At 43.3% G+C, this 27,243-nt stretch overlaps 1 protein-coding gene across 1 annotated transcript in view; it reads left to right on the top strand.

Annotated features, from left to right (window-relative positions):
• CERS3 (ceramide synthase 3) overlaps window positions 1-27,243 on the top strand; it is a 43,399-nt gene that overhangs the window by 7,473 nt on the left and 8,683 nt on the right. The window contains exons 2-10 of the mRNA XM_039723349.1: window positions 6,652-6,834; window positions 8,287-8,404; window positions 10,333-10,451; window positions 13,904-13,961; window positions 14,817-14,867; window positions 15,731-15,823; window positions 16,577-16,705; window positions 18,254-18,360; window positions 19,653-19,809. Coding sequence (XP_039579283.1) covers window positions 6,653-6,834; window positions 8,287-8,404; window positions 10,333-10,451; window positions 13,904-13,961; window positions 14,817-14,867; window positions 15,731-15,823; window positions 16,577-16,705; window positions 18,254-18,360; window positions 19,653-19,809 — 1,014 coding nt within the window. The 5' untranslated portion in view covers window position 6,652. The remainder of the gene's footprint in view (window positions 1-6,651; window positions 6,835-8,286; window positions 8,405-10,332; window positions 10,452-13,903; window positions 13,962-14,816; window positions 14,868-15,730; window positions 15,824-16,576; window positions 16,706-18,253; window positions 18,361-19,652; window positions 19,810-27,243) is intronic.

Below are 27,243 nucleotides of genomic sequence, written 5' to 3'. Positions count from 1 at the left end.
GTGAAGTGATGTTTTTGGTGCTCCCTTTTCTGCACCCTCAGCAGGTTCAGCATCCTCCTGTGTGTGTGGAGCAATTTATGGTGAGACAAATTCTCATCGTGCAACAGGAGCCACGTGACTTCAAACATTTCTTCATCTGCTGTGTTGAAAGGAGCAGGGAGGCAGTGGCACTGCTGCTGCTGCCGAGTTTCACGGGGTGATGTGGATGACATCAGGATTGCCTTCAGTCAGAAATCTTGAAGTGCAGCTTTGCTGGGTGGGTCTCGGAAGAATTTGAAAGGGTTCTGGAGATAGGGCGTGTTTACCTCGGTCAGAGTAGTGAGTGTGATGCCTCTTCCCTGCTAATGTGCTTATGGTCTCTTTGACTGCAACATCAGAAAGGTAAGACTTCCTTTTTCTGCCCTTTTTTTCTGCCCTGGTACATTTTGTTGAGTTTTTTCCCCCTCTCCTCACATTACCCTCTGTTCTGAATTGCCAGCATGTGCTGATCTCTAATGTTTTGTAAGGGAAGAGTAGAGTAACTCCCATGAGTAGTCTTCAGATAAAGAATGGAATGACATTAATGAGATTTTATATTTTGCCACTAAGTATTCCAACCTAGGAGAACTGCTTCCTATTGAAGGAAAAAAGAAAAAAAGACAATACAGGTTACAGCAGTAGCTTTGCCTTTCTACTTCTTGTACCATTATCCTGTTAAGTGCTTCTAACAGCATTTCCTTCTGAACTGGGAGGAAATTTTCTTAACAGGAATAAATGTTAACTAATGATAGCGACATGATTATATAAGAGGAAAAAACCCTTGAATGTGAGTAGCTTGAAAAAGCTCCTTCTAACTTTTTATGTAAAATGCTAAGATAAAAAAGTCCCTTAAGAAATTCTGCTTTTAAGAGAGGTTTGGAGGTTTTTTTTGTAAGATTTATCTTTTGAAGCTCTGAAGAAGCTTGTGCTATGAATAACACCCCTAAACCAGATGCCAGAGAGGGTTACTTCATAGTAATGCCACAACATTCAGATGGAAGAACCCCAATCCTATTGTTGCAATGTATCTCTATTTTTCACTACTTTCCTAGCTCAGCCCTTCAGCTGGCTGCCAGGCTGATGAAGAGGCGGTGCTGTAGCTGAAAATTTCCCTTGCATTTTTTAGGACACGAAAAGGATGGTGAAGTGGCTGAAATAATGAAAGACCAGTTTGGTTCTGGCTCCTCCTCCAGGTGTTTTGGTGGGTGGGGAATGTCGGCAGGATGAACTGCTCAGGAGGGATAACCAGGGGGAGCTGGGAGCCCCAGGAATGGGGATGCACTCCAGGCTTGGCTCAGGGTGCTGTGCAGATCAATGGATGGCCCAGCGTGAGCCCCTGGTGCACACCATGGCAAACAGAGTTCTCCAGAGTGCAAATGCACCAATCCTGTCCCTTCCCTGCCTTCCAAGGGCTAATTTGAAACCTTGAGTCATTCACTGAAGGTGGAAAAGCCAGGTGCCTCTCCACCCTCAGGTCTCCTCTCTGGTTCTCACTGTTCTGTTGCCTCCACATGCTCTGTGCTCCCACTGCTTGTCCTGACCTCTGTGTTCCCTGTGCTGCTCAATTCTTCTCTGCCCTCAACTCTCACCTTAAATAAGCAACACAACTCTGGTAAAATCTCCATTATGTAGCTTAGCATTTTAAGCTTAGCTTGGCATTTTAAGCTAGACTTTCAAACAAAGCTTTGGTGAGCTAAAAAAAAAAATAAAATTATTTTTTTCCATCTTTCCCTAATAGTAAAAATTTGAAGAAAAGTCTCATAATTTGAAAGATTTTCCTTTACATTCTGATAAGTGTTTCTAAGTTCTCAAAGCAACAAGAGTTGTTCCTTCAGGTTTGTTCAAACTTTTTGTGATTTAATCATCTATTATGAATCTCTAGCTTGGATAGGGTTAGGTTGTTTTCCAACAACTACTTTTTATCTCAAAATTGTTGCAGTTACTTGAGTTATTTCATGGCTCTTTATTCCACTCTGTTCATGTTATGGATTTTTAAAGCTCAAAAGTGGACATAGTTTGCATTGTAACTGTACAGTGAGAGAACTATATTTCACTTTCCTTAGCAGCCTGCCATCGCCTAAAACATTTTAGCTGCTCAAAAATGATTTGCCTTTAAGTAGGGAGAAAGCATGGTGACTTTCACCCAGAAAATGAATTATTTCAAAGAAGTCTGGTTCACTTTTTTGTGGTTTTGTTTTCCTCCCAGAGAACATGGAAAAGTAAAAACTCACTTGGCACCTTAATTGAGATTTATTCAAAGTGCTATTTTTGCCTGCTCAGTATAGTAGCCAAGTTACAGGGCAATGTGAAAGAACAGTAAAAAGTAAAATGCTGCAATTGCCCTGTAATGAGGCACTTAAAGTGTTTACATTTGAGATTTGTACAAGCCAGAGAGTAAATTGAAGTTAAAGGTCTCATAGCAATCTTAATTCAGCTGTTTGAATTCAGTATTTTGGGGTTTCATTGTAAGAAACTCTGAGTCCAGCAGCTCCTTTATTCTGTGCTGCCCCTGCTGCTGTGTGGGCTGGGAGAGGTGTCAGCCACCCCTGCCTCAGGTTGTGCAGAATTCAGCTGGAATCCTGTTTTCCCACTGGCACAAACAAGGTAAAACAGGATGCAAAGAAGTGGCAGCATCAATCCAGCATCCTGCCTTCAGTCCCCTCCTCCACAAAGCACAGGGCCCATCTCTGCTCAGCTGGTTCATGGTGGTAGATGCAGTTGGGAATCTTCACACACTGTCAAAAAGAAAAGAAAAAAAAAAGCCTGTTTGTAATAGGACACAAATCTGCAGCTGAAACTTGTGTGTTAACTCCTGGAAACATTGCTGAGTCTTGAGCAATACCAAAGCCTGTGATATGGTGGATCTGATCTTTATTTGCTCTTTTAAACCACTTTTATTTCATGTTGAGGATAAGCAGCCTGGAACAGCTGTGCTATCTGTTTTCATATCTGAGGCTTGATTTTTCCCAACAGTCACTGCACCAGCTTTGCCAGTTCTGCCAAATTGAGGGGAATAGGAGAATTATGTTCTTCTTTTTGCTGATTTCAGTCTTTCCCTGTTACACCTCTGGAGCCTCACTGAGGAGACTAAGGGGATGCTTGGGAGGATTAAGGTTACATTCACTTGTGTGTTTGTGTTGTTTATCCATGGGGTTTTGTAATTTATTCAGTAAATAAGGATAGGAAATCCTCCTAATACATCCTGCAAACCTGGATATTTCCTTCTCTTAGTCCTGGCTTTGGAAATGCAGTTTTCAAGCAAGAGCTTTTGTACAGACAATACAATCAAAGCTTTGGCTCAGTTTCTTTTTATTAATTCCTCAGACTGCGGCAGCAGAAATTCCACTTCAAAGCAGCTCCTGAATTTGTTTTGCAAAATGCAGCCATACAGCTTTTGTCAACCTCAAATTTCCCCCCCCTCCTTTTTTTTTTTCCTTTTCTTAATATCATTAAAAATATGAGGGGTTTTTATATTGAATATATCCAGGATCTAAGAAAAAGCACTTTGAAAGAAACTTCACATTGGTACTTGCCAACTGTGTGGGCTTTCCCTTAATTATAAAGGATGCAGTTCCTGAAGTAATCATTCCTGATTTTCCTGTTTTGCATTAGCCCATTAAAACAAGATTGAACTGCAGAGGTGATCCTTCCATAACAGGGAGGTGATTTGATTTCTTTACTGGGAGTATTTAATCTCTGAGATGCAGAAGATCTTCAGTTTTTTAAAAATACCTTTATTTTTGACTGACTTTTAGCCTGTTCCAGAGCAAGGATTCCAGTTTTTTCAATGCAAATGCTCCTGGCAGTGCTGGTCTCTGGACAGGGATCTGGGAGGAGGCAGAGGTTTTTCACCCTAGGCTGGGCACAATGAGTCACTCACTGCTGGATTTCTCACTCCTGCTTGCTTGGTGCTGCCACAGGCTGTGAGGAGAAGCTCTGAGCTCAGCACTCAGCAGTAGGAGGTTTAGGCTGGGTAGGATTTTAAGTTTTTAGTTAGGTCTGGTCCCAAATCAGGCCAAGCTTGACCTTTGCATCTGCTGCCCGTTCTTTGAAAGCAGCATTTGCAGGGCAGAAAACTTGTGACAGTTTGTGCAAGTCAAAAACCACCTACTGCTGAAATCCAGCATCTCCAGCCTGATCCCAGCACTGGGACTGGTGGCCAGAGCTGTCCCCTTGCTCCTGCCAGTGTTTGTAAGGAATTCCTCACCTCCCACTGCTCCAGGAGCCTCGTGATGAGGGCTGAAGGGAGGCAGGAAAGCAGCCCAACTATTTCACTGCTGCTGTTATGAAGATGGAGATCTCCAAGGTTTCCCAGGGAATGGGCTGATTTGCTGCAGTGAAAACATCCAGTTTAAGGGTAATGAAACTTAAGAATAGGCTGCTGCAGACAGATTTGGAATCTCGTTGTTGGTTTTGTCAGATCACTTGGGCAGTGTTCCTCAGGGATGGTCTGACCCCCATGGGCCAGTCCTGGTACAAATACAGGGATTACAGAAGGAAGGGTTTCAGAGAACCCACCTTTTGATGAATCTGTTTAGTGATTGTGAGCAAAGATTTCCCCTGAAATATGTGAACTCTGGATCAGACCTCAAATCCCACAATTCCCTTATATTTTAAGATTAGGCATGTACTTAGGAGCTTAGTTTAATAGTGCTATATTAACTAGTTTAAGAGGTAATCATATGGTGAGGCATCCATGTGTGGAAGAAAGCCATCAATTAGTGAGATCTCAGGAATCCAATAAGAAAATATGCACTACTGGGCTTTTCTAAGGTTTAAATGTTTTGGGTGCATGTTCAGCCCCAGCCCATGTCACCACAAGGCACTGTGAGTGCTCCTTCCACTGTGCCATAAGACTGGCCTGGTTTTATTACAGTTTGGGATAGCTTGACTGCACAGTCTAGTTTAAAAATATAGATATATTAGGAAGCAGGACTGTGTAACAAGGCTCTCCCTTGGTCTTCTGTTGTCTGCAAGCCTTTCTGTCTGACCCAAAATGTCATGTTTCAAAGCCCTGCTTCATTAGGGTGGCGCCTGCAAGCTGCTGTTTAGGGTCTGTTAGCAGCCCCAGCATAAATCCCCACTTCCAGGAGTTTCTAATTCAGCAGTAAAACATTGCTCTAGGCTGGAACTTGGCATATAAAGTCTCTCAGGAACAATTGTGATTTCTCCCTCCTTTATTTTTGCATTTCCTTATACACACACACACACGGTTCATTCAGGAGGTTTTTACTGCCCCCTTCCTGCATTTAAAAAGATTAAATGGCTGGGTTATTAATAGTTCAATTCTGACTACTGTGCTTGGCCAGTCAATGGATCTGCAGTGCTGTTAACCAGCTCTGTCTGATGGGTGCAGGTCACTTCCACAAACCTGCTCCAAGCTTAGTGGAAACAGCCCAGTGTGGACCAGCAATGGTTGTCTGGCTGTTAATTAACGTGGGCTCCAGTGCTAATTAAAGTCCAGGTCTGGGATGCTCTGGGCATGGTGTCCTGAGCAACTAAAACCCTGTGTTCCCTGGAAGAGCATGGCAAGGGCTGAAGTGCTGCCTGACCTTGGCATGCTTTGATCTCAACTCGTGATCCTGTACAGAGGTATTGCTGGGAGATCTGGGGAGATAAAGATTTGGTTGAAATCATCCTCCCAGCTCAACTGTTTCCTCATCAAGGCTATGTTTCAATGAAATCAGTTATTTTCTCATGTTTTTCCTGGTTTACAGAAAATTTTAGCATGTTAAAAGTCATTCAAGTTTACTATTCCTAGAAATCATGGAAAAATTGGATTTTAGCCTTATGGAAAATGTTATAGTAGCTTCTATTTTTCTTCAATGTTAGGATATTTTTATAGGATGTATAACATGTTTGTACTCTAAAGTCCTTACAAATAAATAAGAGAGAACAGCAATTTCTAAATATATAATGTAGACTGCAAAAGTTAAAAAGGAAGCTTTTACAAGAATGAAATACTTTAGTCAAAGTGAATTTTTTTTCCTTCCAGAACTGATTTTAGACATTTGTTCCTGATCTAGGTTTTGGTCGCAGTTAAATCATAAAATTTCCCACAGTTGCCAGAAAAAGCTTGCTATGCACTGTATTTTTTTTCCCCACTTGTTCCTGTGCACAGGTGTTTGCAAATTCAGGGTATGTTTCCATTAGCATATTAGACAGCAGTAATTCATCAGTGCAGTGTCCTCATTACTATGGAATTGAGGCACTCCCTGAACCTTCTCTTTTCCACTCTTCCTCCCACTTATATTTAATTTATAAAGGCAGCCCCAGGAAGAGGAGTTCTCATTGTGTGAATATGATAGATAATACATGAGTGTTGCAGATTTGCCCAGGTGCTCAGTAGGGCAGTGCGAGTGACTGGAAGGAGGCAGCAGGCACCTCCCTGTGCAGATTTCAAAGGCCCTGTATTGCTTTATATCAGATCAAAATTTGGCTTTATTATTTTATCTTCTGCTGGGTTATAATCCCACCTCCTTGCTCTAAACCGAGAGGGGTTTAATTTCCTGTATGATTTTTTTTTCCCCTGAGAACACTGACTTTACACAAAAAGCCTCAATATGGGTTTTGTTCACGCATTTTCTCTTTAATAAGTGAGGAATAAATCAAATTCTCTCTTTATTTACTCAGCATGGCGTACATACTAAAGACACTCAACAGGTGGTTCTGGTGGGAGAATATCTGGATGCCCATCAACTGCACGTGGGCAGATTTTGTGGACCGTGATGGCCTCGTGTTCCCCAAACCACACCAGCTGTACGCCACGATCCCGTACGCGTTTGTGCTGCTGATCATCCGCTTCTTCACTGAAAGGTGAGAAACACAAATGCCATTTGAGGCTAATGGTGGTCCTCATTAATGCTGAAAATGAGACATCTGGAGATCAATGGTATGTTTTATAAAGGAGAATTTGTTGGTGGTTTATTAGGGAGATCTAGTACAGATAACACAGCAGGTGAAAAATGGGAAAATGTTTTCATTATTAGGTACGTGTGGCTGTGGCCCAATCCACAAGGGAAATATCTCTATCCAGCTTTTCTGGAACAGCATTTGGATACTGCTGATTATCTCCTTTCACTAAAGATGCGATTCATTCTAAACCTTTTGGGTTTCCTTTTTCTCCTTCAGTGGAAGGATAGAGACATTTGTTCTCTCAACCAAACCTCTCATTTGGTCCTGCACCAGGACACTCGTGCAAAGCTGATAGACCCCAGGTGTCTCTCTTTGGCCAAGCTAAGCACACTGGAGGGATCTCCAAGTTTCATGTGAACATTTTATACAGATCTAGTAAAGCTGTTTGCTTTTTTCCCCCTCACTTTGGCACCAAAAAATGAATTGCTTCTGCAGCTGGAATCTTAGGGGACAGGCAGAGGTTGGCTCCACAGAAGAAAGCTACAATCATGTTAAGATTTGCAGGGTTTTGACTTATTTATTTGTACCTTTTTTGCTTTACTATTTTTTCCTTTTTCCTCTAAAAGATGTGATTAGTAGGTTTTTATAATTATTTCAGGACAGAATGAGGAAATTTGCAATGTCGTAAGTTGGACAGACTTAAACCAGAAGCAGATAAGATCATTCATGATGGAAATCAAAAGTAATTTGGATCATATGTTCATAACCATTCCCAGTGTGTCTCACTGCAGTGCTGAGGGTAATTAGCCCACACATCTGGCTGCAGTGAGTCTGGGGAAAGCTGACCACTGCTCTGAGCAATGAGGAATCCATGGCTGATACAGCAGGAGGGAGGGGCCTTTCCTCAACTCCCTGCCCAAGCAGGAAGGTGAAACCTTTGGAGCACTGCAGCAATTTGGGGTGGAAAAGGGAAGGGAAAGAGAATGCATCAGTCTCAGGGAATGGCTGTGTGCCACAGGTTGGATCCAGTGTGGATCAGTGAAGAAGGTGCCAGGTGACTTTGCCACTGGGAGGAAGTTGCCCAGCAGCAGTCCCTGGGCTCACATGGAGAGAGCATCTGGTGTCCCTTCACTCAACTCCAACAGTCCTCAAAGTCAGGATGTTTCCTTGAGTTTAACAGCATTTCATGGCCACAAACTGCATTCCTTGGGTCTTCTTTATTGTATAACAGCTGATAAATTGTGGTTCCCTCTCGGGATTAGCTAGGGGAGATCCCTTTTTCTCAGTGCACTGGTGCATTCTGTGGCAGATTGAACTGCATCAGATTTGTTTTCTTTGTATCCTGGCATGAGAACAGCCATGGTCTTGTAACTGTGTTGTATTTCTAAAGCTTTTCATGCTGTGTCTTTTCAGATATGTTGCTATACCTTTAGCAAAAGCCTTGGGTATAAAGAATGTAAGACGTGTGAAGCCACAGCCTAATCCTGTGTTAGAGAGTTATTTCCGGGAGTGCTCAAGACAACCATCCCAAGTAAGGATTCTCATTCTTCCAAACTCGTTTTGCTTTTGGAAAATCCCACTCTTACTGTTTCAATCAGCTCTCAGCTATGACATCATGGGATGAGTTCCAGCTGATTGACAGATGATTTAATTTATTTGGGTTTTTGTTGCTGTTCTGCTGACAAGGATATATGGCATCCGAAACAGAAAATACGTTTAAGATGTTTAATTTTCTGGCATACTCTTCTAGGTTAGATTGTTAATAATATTTCCAGTGAAGATTAGTGTTCCATCTTTAACTCATTCTGCCTGGAGAAAGCTTCAGCTGATGTCTGTTGTTGGAAAGCAGGATTGCATTTTCTGCAGGAATGCTGGCATGGAAGCCTTTTGATCCGTTGTGTTACTGCATACATAATCCTGGCTTATGTGAGAAAGAAAAACAATTTTTTGCTTGTTTTTAAAATTGAACAAGGAAAAAAGACTAGCCAATACTTGTCACCTGCGAAATGAGGCCATTGATTGTTTTATGGGAGGCAGGTACTTTGCTGTGAGTGCTGCCTCAGGAAGTTCACTTACCTGACTGCAGTTGCCAAACAATTGCAGCTTTCCTACACTAGTTTGGAAAATAAATATTTGCTTTCCAGTAACGAGGGATTTTGATAATTATTGGTAGTGGAACTTGGCATTCTATCCCTAAGTCTGCTATTCTTTTATTATGTCTTTTGCCTGATAACATCAGGAATAAATGCATGGGTGTTCACACACAAGCTCCTCTCTCTCTCTGGGCAAGTATCCCGATCTCAGCTTCATTCCTTCCCTCTGCTTGAGTACAGCTGGACATTTGGTTTCTGAAAGGAAGCACAGCATTTTTAGACTCCTCAGAGCATGGGAAAGATTCAAGCTGCCTCCTTTAGGTGTCCAGCTTGGGGACCAGTGTGCCTGGGAAAGCCTGGCTGGCAGCTGAGGGCATGTGGGCTCTGCTGTATGGAAAGAGTCACAATTCCTGTGTGGCAAGTGGAGAGCTGGGAGCCAGCAGGGTGGGCTGGACACAGTGGCTGTTTGCTCTCCAGCCTCCCTGGCAGCTCAGGTGCCTTTTCTCACATTCCAGAGGTTTCCCTGAGGGTAGGAGACTCCCTGGCCTGGCCTCACCTGGTGGAGGCAGCTACTGCCACCCACTATTTGCATACTTCCCTTGGGAGGAAAGAACTTCCCCAGGGATGAGCCAAACTCTCCTTGCTCCTGAGGCAGCCCTGGGAGGTCATCCCACACTTCTGCACTTGGGGATGGAGGAGAGGGAGGAAGCCCACAGGCTGCTGCATGTGGGGCACTGAGCTCCCCAAAATGCAGGAGTGTCACTGCCTTGTGCTGGCCTGGCCACCTTGGGAGCAGAAGGCATCCAGAGACCCCAAATGTGGCACCCCCATGGCCAAGTGCAGTTCTGGGCCCTGCTCCACCCCCAGTTTAGTTCTGGTGTTGGAAGGGGACACTCTGCAACTTGCTCAGGATCATTGTCTTGCTTTGGATTTGAGAACAGGGCTCAGGTCACTTTAATTCCAGGCCACTTTTAATCTGTGAGACTTATAGATAAACAAATTTTAATATTTATGATTAGGTAAGATATTAGGTGCCATGTCCATGTCTGTTCAATCATGGCACTTCCCCCTCCAGCCTAAGCTCTCATCCAACAGTAAAAGTTGCATCTCTGAAACTCTCAAGAGTGACCACAAAGACAATAAAAGAGTTTGTGAGTCTGTTCATTTTGTGCCTGCATTATTTACATAAATAAAAATCCAGGGTTTCTCTGAGCATTACTCAAAAATACCCTCCCATGCATATTTAATATTGGTAATATTTTTAAATTAAGACCTTGCAACAGTGGGAAGCTGCTCTGTGAACTACAAAATAAATGAAACTTACATTGGAGTGCATCTACTGCTAACACTGTTCCATTTCTTGCAGTCAGAGATCAAAGGCCTTGCCAAAAAGTGCAACTGCACAGTCCATTTGGTGGAGAAATGGTTCAGGAGACGGCGAAACCTGGAGATCCCAACCGTGCTCCGGAAATTCCAGGAAGCTTTGTAAGGAAAGACAATGCTTTTGGTTATCATTGCTTTTGGAGAAAAGTGCTTGAGGTTCCCCCTCTCCAGAAGGCTGGGTCTGCCTGATGGGGGTTTTGGTTTCTGAATGCCCAAACAAGCTGAAATTATTTAGTAGCATTTCTCAAATGATGGTTAAAAGTTTAGGTTAACTGTTCTCCTGGGGAAAAAAGAAAACACCTTAAAATATTTTACAGTTTCTTTGTGGAATAATGGATTTGTAGGCTCCTGGTACAAAGTCTAAGATGAAAACATGCAGAGAACAGGGAAATCTTTTTCTGTCTGCCAGTAATCGGAGGGGAACAACAATGTGTTTGTACCTATGCTGTCATTTTGGGATGCTGTCATGTGTACCAAAGTCAGTTCAGGAGCAGGAATTGTGGCATCCAGACTGAAGGACAGGTGCTACAGCTTGGTCATGGGATACTGTGTGAAACAGGAACTCAGACTCACTGCTGAGAGTGGGCCAGTGAGCAGCTTTGAGTGGTAGTAATGAATATGTAAGAAGTTTCAAAACCTCCTGCATATGATTTTTCACTTATGTGTGAGAACTTCCTCATACCTAAATACTTTAAGTGTGATCTAAAATCTCACACAAATTGCAAATCCCCAAATGGGCACAGCTCATCCCTTTTGGGTACTGCATTAACTGTACCAGTGTAAAGCACTTTCAAATGCTCTGTGTATTTGGCTTTTCATTAGCATAATTACATTGGCAAAACTTCACCTGATTATAATATTGAACCTCTGTAACTGTAGATCAGCTTAAGGGATGAGGGTTAAAAATACAGTCCAGAGCTCAAAGTTGAGTACTTTATCAAGATTATTTCCAGTGCTAATCAATGTGATGATGATTTAGTGGTGTCCTCTGTCAGACATAAATCCAGATGATAGACAGAGGTGTGTCTCTTTGAAGTCTGAGCTGAGTAAACTCTCCTGACATGATTTGTCTGCTGTTGTTTTGGGGATCAGTTCATTTGGTTTCACAAGTGACAATAAGATTTCCTGCTATTGCTAAAAGGTCTGCCTGCTGTGTGTGCCTGTCTCCAGTAACACACAGCTAAAGACTGAAATTCCAACTTGCTTGGCAGCTTGAGTGAGAATGAAGCAAACAGGTTTCTCTTGTGCAATTTTGTGAACCTTGCTCTGCTCTTTGTCAGTGAATTTAATTGAATATAATTCTGTAGTCAAAGAAATGAGGAACAGAGTCATTCCACTCTAGTAGTCAGTGTTATGAGCCTTATGAAATTTTTTTGAAAGCCTGCAATCTCCAGGATCTTTTTTCTGAATCACAAGGAAAATCTGATGAGCCAGATCTAAACCAGACTTCTGCTATTAGTACTCCCTTAGTTAAGCAACCCTGGCGTTTGGAAAGCCCTTTGCATGAAACTTCACTGCCTTGTAAGATTTACCAGCCTTTAACTTCCCCTACCAAGTTATTTTTTGTTACATTCACTTCAAGAGAAAAGATTCCTGAAGTTAAACCAGAAAATCCTCCTGCACAGCTCTTGTTCAGTGCTCTCTCTGGTGGCCAGGATCAGAGTTTAAAAGGCACTTGAGTAAAATTTGGTGAATTTTTGAATTTGGTGAAGTTTTAATTCAGGTTTTATTCACCAAATTCATAAAGAAGCTGGGCTCAGTGCAAAATGAGGCAGTGCTCTGGCAGCCTTGCACACAGAATGAGTTCATCTGAAGTGCTGTTTATTGCCAAATGCATTCAATATATATTTGTAGGGCTGGGGATTAATGGCACAGTCTTGTAGGTGCTCTGTGCTTTGAATCCTATTCAGAAAAGCCCACTTGCACATTACAACCAACACAGAATCAATTCTGCCATCTCCACTGACCACTCACACCTCCTTGTTTGGAATGGGAGGCAGGAGGGCAGAAGCAGCTGCTGTGTAAAGTCTGTCCCATGCCAGTGTTGTGTTTTCCAGCATCTCTTGGTTAACTCTGAGCCAGGTATTCCTTGTGGGTTCCACTCTGCAATTTCCACCATGGACCCCTGTGCTTTTCCTGTTCATGCAGTGCTTGTTGTGTAGTGTTATTTTCAAATCACCTCAGGGAAGATAGTTTAAAGTTGAGAAGAAAAACAGCTGTTCATCACAGGTGTATCAAGTGGCAATTTTATAATTATTTTCCTGACTTCTTTCTCAGCTGTGACACACTTTGTCTCACCTCCAACATGCCACGTCCTTTTTTGCTTGTTGTTTTTCTCATAAAACACTGTCTCAGCCTTTGAACATCTCATTCTTTCTTCTGGTGTATCAGCCTCCATAGGATATGGGGCTCAGAAAGCTGGGGCTGCTTTTACCACCCAGGTTCTCCTCCTCTTCTCTCATTTGGCACTTCATTAACACTTGCCAAAGACCCCAATCTCATTTTCTACATCTCTCAATCCATTGGTGCACTGTTGTTGTGGTGCTTTGTCCTCCTCAGTGGGTTTGGGCTGTCTGGGAGCTGCGTGCTGCTCTCCTCTGGAATACTCTCATTCTGGAAGTTCTCAGCAAGTCTGGGCCATGTGCCTGTCCCTGTGTCACATCCTCCCTTTGCCTGTGGAGTCCTGCACTGTTTCCTACTGGACTTGCAGAGCTGCTCAGGGGAAAGGTCAGGCTTGTTCCTGCCCAGGGGAAGAGTGGAAAGGAAGGAGTTTTCCATCACCGGTAGAGGTGGGAGTGGGAATGCTTGGGCTGGGGCTGCAGCCACACCCTGTCCTGGGGACAATACCTCCCACACGGCCCGAGAGTCATCAGGAGCCGACTGCTGCCTCCAAATCTCCTGCTCTGACACCTAAAAGCAGCAGCACAGTTCACTGAGATGCTCAAGAGCTTTTTCTCTTTGCTGACTTAGCAGGCTGATGGTGCAAAGCTGGAAGGTTTAGCTGCCTTGCTGGATATCCATTTAATCTACAAAAAGCTTAGATCAGGCTAAATTCTGGCACACCTAGTCAAAGATGAGGTTATGTAGTTAATTGAGACCTTGTAGCAAGATGTAAACTAACCCAGTAGATGCTAATAATTCATAAGGCTCCCCTGTTGGCAGCAATTGGTGTTGAGAGAGATGAAGTGAATGAACCCAGGAAAAGATTTGTGTTCTCAAACATTAATTTTTAGGGGGTTTATTACACTTTTTGTGGTCATTCTCTTGATCAGTTCATGCCTGGCTGGAAAATTACTACTATCATGACAATTAAAATATCTGAATCATGATAATGTAAAAGAATTTCCTTATTTAGCAGTGAATCAAACCTTAAATATTTAAGTATTAATAATTCAAATACAGTTAATATGTGGCCATCCTCAACATTGAGTGTAAGGTCACATTTATGTGAAGATTGTCCATGACATACAATGGCTTGCAGTAATTCTGGCTTAGAACAAGATCTTTACAAAATATAATGATTTGTTCCTATTTTTTTCATTTCAATTTTGCAGCTGGCGATTTTCATTTTATCTGACATCCTCCATTGTTGGATTTATATTTCTGTATGATGTAAGTTAACTTTTTGAAAGATTGATACTCTCTTTTTAACAAAATACTTCTAGATTTTCTTGAATCCCATTGAAAGACTGTGATTTCAATGGCTCTGTGGCATCAGATCTTGCTGTATGTAATCTGGATGATGGGCTGCAATATGCACTGAGATTTAATTTTTAAGTTCAACTTTAGACCTTCTATGATAAAGGAATTTATGAGTAATCAGTATTGTTAAGGCAAGCTTGAAGAAGTCACGCAGATGGTTTTACAACATGCCTTGTTAACACCTACAAATGCATCACATGGCCATGTTTTCCTCAGAGGACACCATAAACCTTTTTTGGCAGGACTTTTGATGGTCACAGCTATTTATTGAGGTGTTGCTGCTGAGTCAGAAGTTGGGAATAACAGAGATTGGTGCTCATGCGTCCGTGAGCCCTGCCTGGAGTGTCATTAATGCTTCCCCAGAGCAGCGGAACAGATCCCGGCCTGTCTCTGCTCATCTGGCCTTCTCCCCAAACACTGCTTATCATCCTCATCCACTGCGCTGTGTGACTGGTAAACACAGCAAATTTAATCACTGTGGCAACATATCTTGAGTAATTGCAGTAATAAAACACACACCCACTGCTTTGGATGATGAAATCGTGAACTGGAACGTTTCAGGTGTCCTGAAAAGAAGCCAAAAGGCTGGGAACAATATAATAAATCTGAGATGTAAGTTGCCTTTAGAAATTGGTGGAGAACAGTTATCAAGATTACAGCTTCTTAGCCTGCTCCACTTAGAGAGGTTTTAAGTAGTGAAGATGTTGGGTTAAGGTGATAATTGTTGCTGAGCTGAGCAGTGTCTGACTGAGGTGTCTTCCCCAGAAACCCTGGTTTTACGACATATGGCAGACGTGGGTTGGTTATCCGTTTCAGGTGAGCTTTTTGGCATCGGGCCACTGGCCTCCAGGCATTCCAGGTATTTCCCCATGGAAGGGGTAATCTACAGCAGCCTTTTCCCTCCACACGGGCACCACCTGAGGAGGTGTGGCACCAAATCCTCCTGCCTTTTTTCGGGAAGTGCTGCCGACTGTTGCAGGATTTCCCTGGGATCTGCCTGTGCTGCAACTTCCCCCTCCAGCACCCACCCCCGGACACCAGTTACTCACTGGAGATGTTGTCAGTGCTCCCAGTGCAGAGCCCCTGCCCTGCTCCAGGCCCCAGGTGCTTCAAGGCACTCTGACTGAAATACTCTGCCCCATCCCACTGCCTTCTTATTCCTGTCCTAGGCAGGGGCCAGGAATAGAAATAATCCTGCCTCCCAGCTGAGTTTTCCCAGCTCCTGGTGCACACCTGGGAAATGTACTGGCCCAAGGGAGCAGCCAAGCTCTGCTCTCCCCTAGGCAGATCCATAGGGTTTCAGCATAAATAACTGGCATTTCAGTTTGTTATGTTAATTGTTCATCAAAACAGAGGGGGTTGATTTGCAGTTGTTTGTAATTAAATGCAGAAGTATTCTGCATGTAGTTCTGTGACAGAAACGTGGAGAAAAAACATGTTAAAATCCAGAGGTGGGGGAGGAACTGTGGGAATTGAGAGTTTGGGCTGAGCAAAGGTTAACATACTTGGCTCTCAGAACATCCTTCTTAATGAAGCCCAGGACAGGAATTTAATTTAGCTTAATTTTTTAAGCAAGACTCACCAGAGGAGCAGAAGTCAGGAAAGGAAAAAAGATGTAGTCTCACTTGACATTTCCTTTTTCCTCTTCTCAGAGTTAACTGTGTTTTTCCTCATCACAGACCTTGCTGCCATCCCAGTACTGGTACTACATGGCCGAGATCGGCTTTTACTGGTCTCTCATATTCACCCTCGGCATTGACATCAAACGCAAGGCAAGTGCTTGTGCCCGTCGGTAGTTCGGGGAGCCGGGCAAAGGCGTTCGCAGGGAGCAGCCGCGCCGGGAGCCACGCGAGGGCAGCATCAGCCCGAGCCTGGCACCTGCATCCCTCCCGGGGCAGCATCAGCCCGGGTCTGGCACCTGCATCCCTCCCAGGGCAGCATCAGCCCGAGCCTGGCACCTGCATCCCTCCCGGGCACAGCATCAGCCCGGGCCTGGCACCTGCATCCCGCCCAGGGCAGCATCAGCCCGAGCCTGGCACCTGCATCCCTCCCGGGCACAGCATCAGCCCGGGTCTGGCACCTGCATCCCTCCCAGGGCAGCATCAGCCCGGGCCTGGCACCCGCCGGGAGCCCAGGGCAGCATCAGCCCGGGCCTGGCACCTGCATCCCTCCCAGGGCAGCATCAGCCCGAGCCTGGCACCTGCATCCCGCCCAGGGCAGCATCAGCCCGGGTCTGGCACCTGCATCCCTCTCAGGGCAGCATCAGCCCGGGTCTGGCACCCGCCGGGAGCCCGGGGCTGGATCAGCCCGAGCCTGGCACCTGCATCCCGCCCAGGGCAGCATCAGTCCGGGTCTGGCACCTGCATCCCTCCCGGGCACAGCATCAGCCCGAGCCTGGCACCTGCATCCCGCCCAGGGCAGCATCAGCCCGAGCCTGGCACCCGCCGGGAGCCCCGGGCTGGATCAGCCCGAGCCTGGCACCCTCCGGGGCTGGCCTTCACCTTGGTTCGCTTGTGTCCCTGCAGGATTTCACGGCTCACGTCGTTCATCACCTGGCAGCCATCGGGTTGATGAGCGGCTCTTGGTGTGGCAATTACGTGCGGCTTGGAACCCTGGTGATCTTCGTGCACGACACTGCGGATTTCTGGCTCGAGGTAGCTCTGCTATCCAGCTGTTTGGTGTTTTGGGTTTTTTAAATTTTTTTTAATTTTTTTTCTGTCCTGAGTTTTTTGGTTTTGGTGTCAGTGACATTTCAATCCTTCTGCCACGAGTTTCATACGATCCCTTCCTATCCCCACAGGGACACAGCTTTGCAGATTTGTAACTTGTAAGCTGAAAAAGTGCTTCTAGGTAATTTAAGCTGATACTTTGTTACAGAATACATTATGAGAAAGGAGCAGTAGAGAATTTCCTCAGAACAGGGACTGGAAATAAAGCTGCTTTCCTGGTTATTCTTGATTCACTGATAAAATTAGACCAGGTTGTTCCCAGCATCACAGAATCACTGAGGTTGGAAAAGACCTCTGATATCAAGTGCAGCCTGTATCAGGTATTTTCTGGCAGAAGAAAAGTTTCTTCTCCTGGACTGAAGGGAAAGTCCCTTCCCTGCACTAAATCAGTAGAAGTGTTTAGGAAGTGTCCTGCTCTGCACAGAGCACTGTGACCAGAGTGGCTTCTGGGTTTCTTGGAAGACAAACACAGTATTCCTTCACTAGAATTACCCCGAGTTTATAACACCAGGTTTGAGGGCACAGTTTCATCACCTCTTTTGGTGGCAGTGCCAGTGTGAGCAGCCCTTGCAGGCTGTTGTGTGTCACTGTCCATTTCTGTTCCTGATACTCTCACTTATCAGAACAACTAATTGTGGGGTTGTGCACTTGGGATTGGTCCAGATTAAATAAATTTTCTTGCTGGCTTGCTTTTAATCCTGAATTGCTCCTAGGTCAAATTAATTCTGTGGCCTTACAAAGAGTTGAGTTGACAACTGGTAGGACAGCACTTGGATGGAAACTGGAGTTGATTACCAGAACAATTTAATCCAGCCCTGCCACTCAAAAGGAGGAGGAAAAGAAAAGAAGTTAATCAAGCTGCTGTTTAAAACTTAGGCTTGGCTCCTTCAGCTTTGCTCCCACTTGAAAACTTTGCCCAGGGTGGTTCCTAATGGAGCAGGGGCAGCTGGACAGCTCATTCAGGGGAGAAGCAGCACTTACTGCCCTTATTAGTGGGACAGAAACTAGCCCTGGGATCTGCTCTCAAAAGGGAGAAGACAGGAGCTGAATTAGGCCCTGAGGAGGCTCAGTAACAGGCATGTCCCAGAACACCTGCGTTTAAGGGGTCTCCTGAATGTGCAGGTGTAGCAGCAGCTTCTCTTGGAATTCAGTCTGTTTGCAATCTGGTGGAAAAATGAGGAATTATCTCTGTTCTAAAGAGCACTTGGTGTTTCCATGACACTTTATATTCTGGTCTGGGAGTTGTTCTTTAGGCCTTTGATGCAGAGTCCTTTCCTTCAAGATAAAAAGAGAAATATAAACAAAGGATCTGGTCTGATGCTGCTTTATTAGGTATCAGTAAAATGATTGCTTTGCATGTCAAACTGGGAGGAAATACTCTTCCTGCTTAGGTGGAAGATGAGTCTTTATTTATGAAATCAGAATTTATTTCAGAGAATATTTATAAAATGTTTGGGTTTTTATCCACTGCAGGCAGCCAAAATGTTTAATTATGCTCGCTGGGAGAAAACTTGCAACATACTGTTCATCATCTTCTCTATTGCATTCTTCATCACCAGGATGATTCTGTTCCCCTTCTGGTAAGCAATATTTAATCCAGTCCCAGGCTTTTACTTCATTCCCACTCCCCCTGAAAGTTTAGTGTTGCTCATGATGGAAAAAGGAAAGGAATGAACTGGACTTGAAAATTCTGCTAGTGAGAAAATTGACAAAAACTGCCATTTTCTTTAAAAATTATGTAAAAATAATTTTAAATGAGCCTCTTTAACATAAATAAAACCTTTTACGTGTTATGTAACTTGGTTTGTAAATAGTAGTTAAATGCTACAAGCCCCTGCTTTTTCAAGGGGACTGAGCCCCTTAACTAAGATAAATCCTTTTACTTTTCATTCCACCCTTTCTGCTGTAGCTGCAAAGTCAGAGTACATGACTGTAGTTAATTTTTTAGAGCCTTCTTTCTGCTACCCAGTCCTTGGGTAGTGCCTCACCTCACTCACATGAGGAGCACTCAGAGAGGTTTAGGTGAACCAATTAATTTATGAAGTCAGCACAAATAAATCTTAACTTGCTAAATACTTGCATGCCTTTGGAGTGCTGTGATTTAATCTGCTTTGGAGTATCCACATGGGTGCTTAACATGTTTATCTTTTAAAAAGTGTTTAATGTGTTTCACATTCACAGCTCTAATTTGCCCCTCCCTGCACATGGACAAACCCTTAGAGACTCAAGCTGGTTAAATTAATAGTTCTGAACATTGATCAACATAAGGCTTTAATTTCCTGTAGTATTTTCTTTCAGAAATGCTGATGTCTTTTACTTTATTGTTGCTTTTTTAATTAACTGTACAAGTGATCTGCAATCATTTTGCTTCACTGAGTTTCTTGTTCTTCCGTTCTTGAGCTTGGAAGTGAAACACGATGAGATTAAAGGGACTCAAAAAGCCCCAAATAATACAGAAGTAGTGAAGTCTGAAGATGGACAAAACATATGTTAATTAACAAAAAGCCCTGTTGCAAAGCCTGTAGGATTTTCTCTGGAGTGTGGATTTCATATTAGAGAGAATTTGCACTAAAAAAGGCATAGGCAAGCTCTGAGTTGCACAGTATCTAGACCACCCAGAGATGGAGATCTGAAAAACAGGGACTTTTTCTAACCTCACTTAGAGTACTTCCATGCCTGACTTGAATTTCTCATCTTCTGAAGTCTGTATTTCAAGGGAGATGCAGAATCTAGTTAAGGCAGGGCTTGTTAATTAATCTACCATCTTTGCAGAGCTTTTTAATATTAATCAGCTTGGAATATGAGATTGGAAATAAGTGTAAATAGCATAAGGAAGAGATCTTGCACCATAACAATGATCTTTATTTTTTAGGATTCTTCGTGCCACACTATATCAGCCTACCTACTACTCCACCACTCCTGTCATAGCATATTTTTTATTCAATGGGATGCTATTAACCCTCCAAGGCTTGCATTTATATTGGGGTTACTTAATTTTCAAGATTTTGAAAAGGTTCGTTTTCCTAAAGGTAAGAAATTTGTTTCTTCATAAAGATGTACCAAGTATCAAACAGATGCCAATACCTCCAATAGATTCACTTGGAATTTTATTATTGTCCTGAGCATTCAAGTCAGCATTTCTGATAGGGATCTGCAAAGCATGGAGATGTTCAAATGTGCTTTGCACCTCTCATTGTCATACCCAATGTCTTGGTTGGAATATAGACTTCAGCTAGAACAGGGATTTTTGATGTTTTGTACCAATAGTGAATGAGAAATGAGCTGTCCCAGAACCTGAAGCCCTAAGATGGTCCAGAACTCCTCAGGAATTCCTGTGTTCTGGGTGAAAGCAATATTTTGTCACTGGGCTTTGTAGGAATTTACCAAAAAAGAGAAGCGAGTGATGAAAGCTTTGACTACAATTTTTCTGCAGTACTTAAATTTCTTCAGATTTGCCTAAATCTGAGGTCACCTAAACTTGAGCACTGGTTTTGGATCCCAAAAAGCAAACGAAGCATATCTGGTATTATATTATGACTCAATGAAATACTGTCATAGTCAGCTGGAGCAGAGGAACAGTGCAAGTCTGGTGCTGCCTAATCTGCTTTTACCTTGTAGAGAAAACTCACATGGGAAAAAACTCTGGATAAAACTGCTGTTTATGTCTCATTTGATTGCCTGCAGTAGTGACATTTTCACAAGGTCTCGTGCCATGAAATGTGCAGTGAGGTGCAGGGTAGATAAAATATTTATCAAAAAGCACTTATGGGAAGGACTCTGGAGAATGTCTCTAAGAATTGGCACAAGTATTGACAAGTTTATTTTTCTAGTTAAGATGAAATTTCAAGTTGTGCTGTTGAAAAATGATATTTTTTCTGAGGCTCAAGAAACAAAAACTTAATTAAACTGACTGTCCTTTTATCTGAAGCAGTTTATGCTGTGAAGCATCTTAAGGAAATGGAAATATTCCTTTCTCCCTGTATTTAATTGTTGTTTGAGTGCTAACAGGAACCATCCTGAAAGTACTGGATTTTTGGATTCCATCAAATCTTATGCAAACAGACAGCTGGGTATCATAGGGAGACCCAACATCTGCCCTGGAAGTTACAAACTCAGCCCTTGTAAGACAGCAAACAGCAACACAGAAGGGACAAATCTGTGGAGGAAATGGTTTGTGTTGCTCTGCCTCTAAAAGAAGCTTTTATGTTCCCTTAGACACTGAGAATCTTGTAATTCTTGTGTGTCATTTACCTCTGTTTGACTAATTACTACATTATTTCTAGCCTAGGTGTAAAGTGATTTACTCCTTGGGGGTATTTTTTGTGATTTTGGCCTTGTCTCTGTGCTGTTCTTGTTCCCTGTGCACAACCCCTCTTAGGAATGGAGAGCCATCCCTCTGCCTCCCAGCTGAGGAAGAGGAAGGCTGGGCAGAGCTCTCCCTGCCCTGCACACTGGCTGGGTTCTGAGAGCACAGTGCCAGAAGGTGCTCACATGCAGTGGTGAGCAGGACATTGCCAGCCCAGCTATATAAGGCCACTCTGCCCTGCCTGCTGATGTGCCTTTGTAAGGGGCAGAAATGTTTTATTTTGAGATAAGAGCTTTGTTGTGTTCGTCACTGCTAAAAAATGGGAAAGCACCAAGCCTGCATCCCTACCACAGATTTTTGATTCCTTATACAGCTCTCTGAGAAGATGGTTTCCAAATAACATTTTTACAGTGGTAGCAGCAGCAGCCTGGGCCCTTTTCAGTCTGGATGACTTCAGCTGGCTTGCATGTGCAGCCTGTTTTCCATAGCAGTGGCAAACTTGGCTGTGAAAGCAGCCAGTGCCTCCAGAGCTGGAAAGGCAACGTTGAAAAGAATGGTGTTGGCAAGGAGGGTTTATTATACCAACATCTTTGTTACAGACAAGCTGCACACAAATAGCTGCTGCTATTTTAGGGAAATACCAGTAGACCATCATTCTGGTGTTAGAAGGGGTTTGTTTCTCTGCCCAAGACTAGCTGTTTTCTGAATGAAAACTTAGCAATTTTTGATATTTTTCTTGAAGCAACAGTTAGCTACTTCAGATGGAAAAATGAAGTCATGGTGTAACTGGGAATAGAGGCTTCTGTTGTTTAACTGAAGGAAGCTCTGAGCATAGAAGGGTGTAAGGAAGTTTTTCAGTGCTCTCTTGTGCCTCAGTCCTGGAGTTTTGGGATCACTGCAATCTCAAGTGGAGCCTGGTGGCTTCTTCTGTGCTTTCCTCTTGCCCCTGAGGAGAAGATGGCTTTTGATTGAGAGTGGCTGGTCAGAAGCTCTTCATCTCAGCTGTCACCTCCCCCCTGCACCAACAGAGGGGACAGTTGCCCTCAGCCCTCTGGGATGACTGCTCAGCCAACTGAGTTGCTTCAGCAAAAGAGCTTGGACTGAAAATCTTGTGATTTTCTTCCTCCCAAATACTGCAGTGAGAGATGGATGAAAGTGAGGGAAAAGGAAGGGAGATGATCTTCTGCCATCCCTCTGTGTCCTGTTTTCCCAGCCACGGGACTCTCTGGCCCAGGGGCTGGTGGCACAGAGCAGCACTGGTGGCCTCCAGGCTCAGGGGACTTGTGCCACCTCTGCCTTGGCACTCTGGGAATTCTCTAAAAACAGGGAGGTCTCCATCCACAAGCTCAGCTGTAATCAGCTACTTCATGTTAGGAAGCCTTTTATTTTCCATAGGGGTAAACTTGAGGGTTCCGAGTTTTTTTCAAAACCATTATTCTTCAGTCTGGAAAATAGGACATTTAGGGAACACTTCTTTCTCATGGGACATTTGTGACCTTGTGTATGAGTAAGGCCTGTAAGCAAACCCCTTGGAGGTCAGACCTGTAGCCATGTACCAGCTCTGCTTTGGGAGGAAGAAGGACATTCTTCAGTGTAATTTCTTTTCAAGTTAGGTCAGGCAATTGCAATGTTAGCTGCTGGCTGCCATCTTGATGTCCAAGGCCTTTTGTTGCTAGGAAACTCCGTGTGTTTCTGTAATATTGTTCAATTACATGGTTAAATTACCCACTTGTATCAAGTTTCAAGCACCACTGAAACATGTCTAGTCATCATGTCTGCACATATGAGAATATTTTAGGAAAATTGAAAAAGCATATAGAGAAGTATGTACATATGCACTGATTTAAAACATCTCGCCAGGAAAATCCCGTGGAGATTAAACATTTTATTTCCAAGGTCAGAAAAAGGGAGTGAATGACAGCAGCTTATAGCCACATTATTATGGCAAATTAAGATGTAAAATATATGTTAAACCCATTACACACTGAGTTAAGGTTTTGAGACTATGGTGCTTTAAATCTTGAAAAATGTGTAAGTTGTAGGAAACGGGCATGATGTCCACATGTCTCAGATACTTCAGGGCTGATGCAAAGTCCATCAGTGGAGGGTAATGGCAGGTTTCTAACAGACTGTAATGTGTCCAGGAATAGGTTTTCCTTCTCTTGTAATTGTTTTGCCACCATCAGACCACCTTCAATGAAGGCAGTGAGCTGCTCACTAATGGCTGCTGTTATTTAGGAGTCGTCAGCAGCAGTTTCCTTGGATTCACTGTGGTTCTTTCCTCTTCCTGAAGCAGAAAAGACCCTGCACTGCTGTAGATCAGCACTTTGGACTTGTCACTCTTTAAAAACCTCTCCATGTTCAATATTCCTTTGGCATTTTGGACTTGGTAAGCTTTTTAAAGACTGCTTGGGCGTATCCTTGTCCATGGTTTGTTCATTCCTTATTTGGCCCAAATTCCCAAGGCAACAGTGAGGGTTAGTGTTCAAAGAATGACTAAAAACAGAGTAGGGGAAACTGAAAATTGTAAGAAAATACTATTTTGGGTTGAAATGAGAGCTGTGAAGTGCTTGTTATGATACTTCTGCTGTTCCCAGCCATCATTTTTCTACTGCAGCATTTTTCCTCTTACTTTTTTTTTAATGCTTGATCTGCTGGCATCAAACAAATTGAAATTTAATGAGAATTAGCACATTCAGTGAGGAGTAATTTCCTTTAGAAAATTGCCATACTACAGGAGTTAAACACAGGATAGGGTTTATTTCCTAACCTAGTGGCACATAAGATTTTGTTTTCTTGTGTGTTTTGTCAGGCATGTGAAACAGACCTAGAGGTGCACTTGCCTTAATTCCAAGTGGCTGTTTTAAAAGCAGCAATACATTCTAGAGGATAATGATCATTTTGTGAGTTACTTTTTCATGACTGGAACTGGGAAGTTGTGAAGAGGCTTTTCCTGGATATTTTGTTATTCCCTTCTAGACTGGGAAGGGCCAGTTCTGCTTTGGAGTTTGAGCTCTCTCAGTAGAGGGTTAGTACAAACATAAAACAGATTGAACTAGATTAGTAGGGGTTGATTTTTCTCCATTTTAGAGGAAAACAGGTTGTGGAGAAGTTGAATTTGTTGGTTCTCAACAGATGAATATTTATAGCAGATTTTCTCATGAGGATGGCTTACTGGGGGAACAAAATAGGCCAAATGAAAGCTTTCCCTCTTAGACATGGAAGCCACTCAATCTGGGAGCCTTCCCAGTTGGTTCAAATGATTGCCCTGGGGACATGAGCTGTTGAACAGCCTGGAGATGGGAGTTAGCCAGCCAGGTCAGCAGCGTGGAGGCTCGTGCCCTAGTAAAAGGAAATTACTTCCTGTTATGACTTCCTTTCATCTGCATATTTCCCACTCTGCTGCAGCAATCGAGTTAAACCCAAAGCCTGGCTACATGTCTCACTTGATGCTGCCAAACTGATCCAAGGGAGGAGGGTGGGAGGCAGGCAGAAGGAGCACAGGGGAGTTTGGGGTTTGCTGGCTGATATTTACAGTGACAGGCAAGGAGCAGAGGAGCCCTGGAGTCAAGGCTGCCCCCAGGCATGGATATTGTCAAAGTGTGCAGACCAACAGAGCCTATGAAGAGGAAAAGCCACCAGTTCTTCTCCACTGTGCCAATCCAAGATCACTCTTTGGGGCCTCAACCAGTTTTCCTGGCACTGGGAGTTAAAAGGTAGATTTCTGTTTAAATCTTTGCATTTACTCCAGATTCTGAATGGGGTCAGCAGCTGAGCAGTGACTTCCAGGGAGGTGTGTTCTATATGCTTAGTGGATTGTCTGTTACACCACACACTAAAATATACTTCTCAGGTTTCAATACAGCAGCAATGTTCTTTGCTGCAGTTTTTTAAAATTATTTTTTATAAACTCTGCTTAGAATGTCCATAATTCAACAACATTTTTCACTTGAACATTCTATAAAAATCAGGTAAATCTTCAAAAACGTGGGTCAAAGGCTGTTATGACCGTTGAGGAGGAATGAACTAATGAGAAACTGCAAAAGATAAACTGTGAGCATTTGATTGTAACAGATGGGTGGTGGAGGTATGCTGGGGTGGGAGCACTGGGGCAAAGTCCCCTTCCAGAGCCCTGCTGTGCACACACAGGACTGTCAGGAGCAGCCTCAGCCCCCAGGCCAGAGTCCAGCACACTGGGCGTGTGGATGCTCCCTTTGCCTGTCTCACGTTGGCCGAGCCATGAACAGCTCTGCAATAAAAACCTGCTCTGTCTAAAGCTGCTGAGTTTCACTTCAGTAGGAGCTGCAGGTGACCAGTGCCTCTAAGAACAGCAGCCCAAGCCTCCCTGCAATGCTGAGGCTGCCTGGCCTGGGCTGATGCAGGGCCAGGCTCTCAGCTGGTAGGAATGAGTGCGGCTCAATGGGATTGTGGCAATTTTCACCAGCAATGGATCTGGCCAAACAAGCACCCCGCCCCTCTCTGCATGTTCCCTGGCACAAGGCAGCTCCACTTCTAGTAAATCCCCCATCCAAATGGTTCTTTTGATGTGCAAGTTCCTAATTCAGAGGAAAGACAAATGTTGGTTAAGTTTTTGCTCTAAAATTAATGCTTTACCTTGCTGTTCACAGAAGGGCATTTGCTGACAGATTTTCTGGCTTCTCATTTTAACTGCTTGTATCTTTTAATTTTCTAGCAGGATCTTTATGAAATGTTCCATTTCTTGCTAGTTTTATATATACACCTATATAAAAATTATATATGTGTAATAGTGTGCATATGTATTTATTTTTTCAGTTGCCAAAAATCAATTCACAGAGTGAACCCTAAGCCTTTACAGAACTTTTGATGCCTTCATTTACTATTTTTAATATATTCTGTAGATATTTGAATTGTGACTGTGTTATGAGGTGAATAATTCTTATATTTTCAGAGGGAGTTACTGAACTGCAATCTGGTGAATCGATTTTAAAAAAGATTGAAATAAAGCTAGTTAATGATAGGTTAATATCAATTGAGAAATTTTTTCTGTCTTGTATTTAAAGAAAATGTTTCCCTAGGAGGACCTAGGAGTGCTCCATATCATAATTACATGGCAAGAAGAGAAGAAATCCTTTAAGGGAGCAGTTTGTCCTGTAACAGAATTGTAGTGGGTTTTGATGAGGCACAGGACTGCAGGTTCCCCTCAGCAGGAAGCACAGAGCAGCCTGAGCTGGCAGGGATGGGTGTGCAGCAGCTCTGGCTGGGATTTGTCTTGTGTAATTTAGGCTGTGCCTAGCACGATTTCCAGGGTCCCTCTGTAACCAGGAGGAAGAGAAGTATACAGTATATATCTCTGTACATTTGGCTGAGCAAGGAAACTGCATAAACTTTGTTCACTGGGTACCACTGAAAGGATTCCACACCCAGCCTTGATATCAGGGTGGTTACAAGGACTGGCTGGATTTTAGGTATTGCAATATGAATATAGGAAAAAAAAAAACCAAAAACATTACTTTTTATGTATGTGACTGACAATGAGGTTGGTTACAAGGACTGGCTGGATTTTAGGTATTGCAATATGAATATAGGAAAAAGAAAACATTACTTGTTATGTATGTGACTGACAATGAGGATGATGTTTAAGTATGGATATAAAGTTTAGATACACCTCAACAAGAATGGAAAGGTCTCTAAGGTTATAGAGAAATGTTCCTGCTGGACAGAGGTGCTTGTCACACACTTGTGTGTCGTGGTCTCAGTCCACAGTGCTGCAAGGCTTCTGCAGGGATACTCCTAAGCAGCTGTGTTGTTTCAAAACATTAATTGAGTGCAGTATCATACCTCACTGAGAACAGCACGAGTGTCTGATCAGCTGTTTTGTAGCCAAAACAGCATTTCTAAGGAGTAAAAGTGCATGTTCTGATAAAAGTTCATACCACTGAACTCCTTGGCTTAAAGCAAGTTCTGTCCTAGGGTAAAAAAAAGTTCACTATAGAGAACAGCATCAAATGCCTATTATATTGTTCTTTGTTTCTTTGCCAAGTGTGGATTTAGAATTGGAATAATTCAAAAAGCAGTGGGACATTATGAGTCACTCGGTACCTCCTGGGCTTTGGACATGATCGTAAAGCCCCCAGGCCGGCGCGAGGCTCGGGCAGTGCATTTCAGTAACTCAGCC

The sequence above is a fragment of the Passer montanus genome, unplaced genomic scaffold (assembly GCF_014805655.1).
Source record: "Passer montanus isolate IOZ18808 unplaced genomic scaffold, ASM1480565v1 scaffold5, whole genome shotgun sequence".
Taxonomy (NCBI): Eukaryota; Metazoa; Chordata; class Aves; order Passeriformes; family Passeridae; genus Passer; species Passer montanus.
The sequence above is the reverse complement of the archived record's forward strand: the minus strand, read 5'-3'. Positions and strand labels throughout refer to the sequence as shown.